This window comes from Gossypium hirsutum, chromosome D03, assembly GCF_007990345.1.
Source record: "Gossypium hirsutum isolate 1008001.06 chromosome D03, Gossypium_hirsutum_v2.1, whole genome shotgun sequence".
NCBI classification, from domain to species: Eukaryota; Viridiplantae; Streptophyta; class Magnoliopsida; order Malvales; family Malvaceae; genus Gossypium; species Gossypium hirsutum.
The window spans coordinates 5,083,587-5,089,225 of NC_053439.1; the positions used below are offsets into that span (position 1 = coordinate 5,083,587).

At 33.8% G+C, this 5,639-nt stretch overlaps 1 protein-coding gene across 2 annotated transcripts; it reads right to left on the reverse strand.

Annotated features, from left to right (window-relative positions):
• Positions 1-712: 712 nt before the first annotated feature.
• LOC107950438 (polyadenylate-binding protein 2) lies at positions 713-5,229 on the reverse strand. Of its 2 annotated transcripts, XM_016885284.2 has the most exons (6): positions 4,900-5,229; positions 4,709-4,811; positions 4,240-4,310; positions 1,330-1,521; positions 1,052-1,179; positions 713-964 (listed from the first exon to the last, which is right to left on the reverse strand). In XM_016885284.2, exons 1-6 carry the CDS (start codon positions 5,020-5,022, stop codon positions 916-918), a joined length of 666 nt encoding a protein of 221 aa, XP_016740773.1. In that variant the 5' UTR covers positions 5,023-5,229; the 3' UTR covers positions 713-915. The 2 variants fall into 2 exon arrangements, with proteins under 2 accessions (XP_016740773.1, XP_040945594.1); XM_041089660.1 differs by lacking the exons at positions 4,240-4,310; positions 4,709-4,811; positions 4,900-5,229 and adding an exon at positions 2,646-3,271.
• Between the last annotated feature and the right edge of the window lie 410 nt (positions 5,230-5,639).

The following is a 5,639-nucleotide window of genomic DNA, read 5'->3' on the forward strand; positions in this document are numbered from 1 at the left end:
GGTCTAAATTCTAAATGATTTCAAACTCCAAAAAAATTCTCAAAATATCAATATCAATCCTTCCTTTAGCTTAAAATAAAAAAGAAAAAAAATTAAGCATTTAATGCTAGCTTAATTTTGGCATTGAACATAAAACACATTAATCAAATTTTAAACACGCATAATACCCCATGAACAACTTGAATCTGAAATAATCTTCTTAATAACCATATTTAAACATGTTTAAAATTCCATACATGTTCCATCAAAACAAAATTCCATGCATGTTCTAAATATACTATGCATTAATGCTCAAGCTAACTAGACGACACTAACAAAAAAACTTGATTGATACAATACTACTAATTTGAGGTCTCAATTAGAATTTTTTGAAACTTAGGAAATAATTTAGAATCTAGACCACCATAGTTCTGGGATGAATGGTTCAATTAACCCTCAAACAAATAAGCAACAAATAAATGAAAAAAGAACTAGATAAAATATTATAGGACCTTTCATAATTTTCATACACTAAAAACCTTAAGCACCGAAAATGAGGGATGGGAATTTCACAGCTTTTAACCCTATACATATCAATCGTCTAATAATTCCACTGGACAGACAATTTCAGTCCTCTACTAAACAATTCAACTAGGATATCATGATTCATGAAAGTACGACATCAATTTCAATTAATTAGAAACATGCAAAAGATGAGAAACAGTACCATCCATAATCATATATCGTCCAATTTATTTAACTCAAACAACTCGAAAACATTTGCAATGTCATACAGCAGATAGTACATGATTCAAATTGCACATAGCAAATAGAAATGCCTGGTTATATCCTCTGAGCAGAATGGCTTACATGAGATTATACTTTCTCTATCAAACCATCCATACTCGGTAATTATGTCATGAGATGCTCAGTCTTCTAGTAGTAGGGCATATACCGCATTGGCCTCCTGAATCTAGGAATCTTCCTGCAGAGAGTTAATGAAGGCGGGTAAGAAAAAAAAAATCCAATTAATGAATGGGTGGAAGAGAATCCAAGCATCCAAAAAACACACCCGAATCCATAAGGAGAATAGAAATAAGGCGGTATATAGGGCCTCCTGGACCGGTAGCCCATGTAAGGATTGAATCGCCTTGGACGGTACTGCTTCATCCCAGGAACATTAGTCCTTTTTGGCATAACCTGAATATCACAAGGAATACCCGAAATTTGTTTTAGTGAGGCTGTATTAGTTACTAAAGAAAGAACAAAGCCTTAATTATAAGGACCAGGATCTAGTTTTAAGAAACAAAAGACCAAGCTTCTTAATATTTAATAAAGAAAACACATAACCTTCAACTGGCGGCCATGTAATTCAGATTCATTCAGCACAAGAGCCTCTTGAACAGCTTCTGCTTCCAGGAACTCTACATAAGCAAATCCTTTCGGTTGACCATACTTGTCTGTCAGAATGGTTACTCTGTTTACAGTGCCACAAGATTGAAAATGCTGCTGCACTTCTTCAGGTGTGCATGCATAATCAACCTGCAGGATAAAATTCAACCCAAAGATTTCAAAGAGAAATGTGAGTCAGACAGCAGTACCAAAGAAAAGCTACACCGTTAATGCTTGGTTATCATGATACTTTCACCTTAGACCTTGTGCAGCTTCGGAAAATGAGGACACAATATATTCCTCTTAAGGGAGGGGGGAGGGGGAGCTTAGAGATGTAAGGGCCTTTTTTACTGTTGACAAAACTCTAATTAAACAAAATGTTTACATGTGTACTTAGGGGTCTAGGCAATGTCACATTCAATTCGGCTTAAAAAAGTATATCAATCTTCTGGCACTCATAATTTTCTCTAAGCAATGCCACCATTCAACTCCTATTACTCAAACTCCTTGAAATGCTAAGTGAAATATGATTCAATGCTTTTACTAAATTCTATTTCGTGATGTCTAATGGACACCACAATGCAAAGGCCGAATTTGGCACCTTGCAAACTGCAGTAAAACAATTTTTTACACTGAAATATTGGGAGAGACAGTAACTCGAACATTTCCCATCTTGTTATCAATGTTGGTTATAAATTTTATGCATAATATGCAGTACCTACTACATATTCTAATAATTTTAAATCTAAACCTTGCATTTATTTATAACATACAATTTTTTTATCAATAATCGATGAACTTAAAGCAGTTAAAACATGAAGACAGTTGTAGACTTCAAAAAAAAGGGTAACTCAAATAAGAAACGTCTTCAGAAGCATGGTACTGAGAAGTAGAAATTTGATTAACACCTTATATTGGGATATAACAACCAAAGTACAAAGGGGAGAACACACAGGTTGATGGAAACCAGACATTTATTGAAAAATAAATGATTCAGAAAGGGTTTTCTTTAACTATAGAATAAAATTTCCAACGACTAGGATCCACCAGAAGAAAAAAAAATTAAGTTCTTAAAGGAAATCCAGAAAGAGAATTCATGCAGACAGTTCTTAAAAGGACAGTTTTGCAGGATGCATTTCCTCAGTAGGGAAAAAAACATTAAAAGGGCAAAAGATTCACAGCAACAACTAATCGAGAGAAACAAGAACACATGTATTTCCACAAACAGGCAACAAGAGATTAAGGCTACAAAGAAGCAAACAAACGCCTCTCACCGCATCAGCCAAAATGACCACAAATATCTGAGGTTCATACTCCAATGACCACCACAACCACCAGCAACGATGTTCTTGCAACTTAGATTGCATATGTTGACTTGGCTTAGCTCTTCAAAAGAAGCAAACTAAATCCCTTGCAAGAAGTTGAAGCATGTTAAATAACATGCTACTTCCATCCATCCATCCAGTCCAAACAAGCCCAGTTACACTTTTCAGGGACTGGTATATAATGCCTTTATCTCCCTGATTTTTACACTAAATTTTATATAATCAACACATATAACTAATCAAAATTTCCATCATATTGATACTTTTTTCTCCTTTTTTTCACATACAATTTCTTTCAATTTTTTTCCTCTTTTTTTTCTCTCTATATTTTTCTCATTCAACATGTTCCTTCATCACTTTTCTTTTTCTTTTTTCCATGAAATATTTGAAGAATTTTACCCCTCATTTTCTCACTTTTTTTTCTCTTATTTGCTTTTTTGAAATTTAACATATAGAAATCACTTTTACTATCTTTAAGTACAATGTTATCTAAAAGGAAAAAAAAGCTTTTGGCCAACCCTCGAAAACATTGTAACTATTCCAGCGATAACACAAAGGCAGGTCGAGGAAAATTAACAACCCTGCGATCATAGTAAGACATTAAGGTCAAACCATGATTCTATTGTGGAGAAGTACCCACATCCAATCCAAAGTCACCCAGAAATGAATAGAAAATGTCATCTGAAGCCATTTAGTTAAGCCCTAGAAGAAGGAAAGGTAGAGAGAAACAAAATACAGAAGTCATGAATAACTATTACTATAGGTAACTAAAAACATAAAAAGGAGAAGAATACGGGATAAAAAGGTGTTGAATACAAGATAACATATTTATACAATAATGGCCTATACAAAAAGCGATAACTCAAAACGGATAAACGAAAAGGTTACAGATGCAGGAAAAACAACCAAAGAGTAAGAACAGAGTAGTGTATCCATTCCAAATATTTTAGTGTTTGCAGCTAAAAAGGAATTTCTTTCAAAGAAAAATGTTTAGACATCAGCTCATGCACAGATTTTTTTTTTATTCCGCTCTGCTCTTTAGAGTTTACGCCGATCTAAATCTAAAAAATCTAGGAGTTTTAGTAGTTCCACATCCTCCCTAAGCCCTTGGAATTTATCCCATAAATTAAAGGTAATAATTTTAAAACAAAAATCATGCCAAATGACGTAATTCATATGAATGATAATATATCTGGAAGATCTTATCCAGGCCAACCCTGTATTGGATGATGTCTCAAGTTCTTTTATAAGTTCAGGGACACAACTTATACCAAACAAAATAATCCGATGGTGCAATTCAGAAAACATGTACTAAATGTCAACAGTAGGACGGGAAACATATAAGATAGGGTAAACATACCAGCACATAAATGGATGTTAAAAAGTTAACAGACAAGATAGTAAAACCACCCACCCCAATTTCAAGAAATATCAAAGCAGTTAATAACGCAAGGTTCACCATGTAGATGTTATATCTACAAAGACAACATGCTACAAGTCTTAAGGTAAAAACTAAAATGAAAATAGACATTATTTATCTCACATTGCCAACAAAAACTGATCGTGAATCTGCTTCCTCTTTGCTCGCCTGATTAGCTGTTGCACCAGCGGGATCTGTGATAGAAAGGGTAAAGGGTTCGTTTTCGAACAAATGTCAAATTTAGATTAATATTAGACAAAAATGATTAAAAAGACTAAACATATCTCACACCTTGAAATATAGATAGAACTGACAAACATCCAGGCTATAACTACCGGTTAGAATTCCCCACTAAAATCTATAAACTATTACTACGATAGAACCACTTGAAAAAATAAATAATATTCAATTATCATTTTAAAAACTAACTTTGAAGTTTCAGATTCGATAGATTTATCAAACTAAAAAAGAAAATAATATAATCCAGAGAACCAAAATCTTAAACCCTAACATCATAACTTAACAAGAAAATTCAGATCATATAAATATCCCAATAAAAACACTAAAAAAGGCAAGGAAAGATGAGAAAAACCTTGAACAGCACCCATTTCCTTCTCGACTTTGGCCTGCATTTCCCGGAGTGCCGCCGCTTCATCTTCCATTTCCTTCAACCGTTTCTTCATCTCGTCCAATTCCTACCACAATCAAACAACAAGAGTAACCAAAAAAGACAAAGTACAGTCTTGGGTTAGGGTTTTTAATTCTTTTTTTTTAAATAATTACCTTGACAGCGTCTTCATCGGCGGCGGACATGTCGACGTCGGCGTTCTGAGGGTCCAATTCGCCCTCCATCTCTCCTTCGTCGGGGATTTCCCCTCCGTACACCTCATGCTCCTCTTCATCCATTTTTTCTCTTTATTGTTTTTTTCCCTCTCTCTGTTTATTTTTCTGATTCTTCTAGAAAGAGTCTCCCAAGTCTGTTAGTACTTTCTTCAGTGGTTAAACTTCTATTAGAAACGAAGGATTTCGGTTCATGCGATCATATCCGTACGATGATGGAAGATCAACGGTGATAAGTGGCCCAGGGTTATTTTTTGTTTGCAATTTGCAAATGTTATTAAGCCTTTCCAACTCCAAGGTATTTAAACGATGTCGCTTCCTGCTGCTGGATTTCTTGGGTTTGGGCCTCCTTCAGTTCTAATGGACTTTGATACTGTTATTTTCTTCTATTTATTTTTTCCACCTATAATATTCATGAAAATTATTTTTTAATTATGTAAAATTTAAATTAAGTTCTATTTTAATTGGTAAAGTTGAAAGTATATAACCCGTAATTATTTTATTTATTTATTTCATACATATTTTTTATAATAATATAATTTAGCTCAACACACATTTGAATTAGGAGTCAAATCGAGTTAAACATTTTCGAGTTAAAAAATTTTGAGTGGAGTTAACGAATAGTATTATTTATACTCAATGTTGTGTTTACATGGACTGATTATTTAACTAGTAGACGAAGT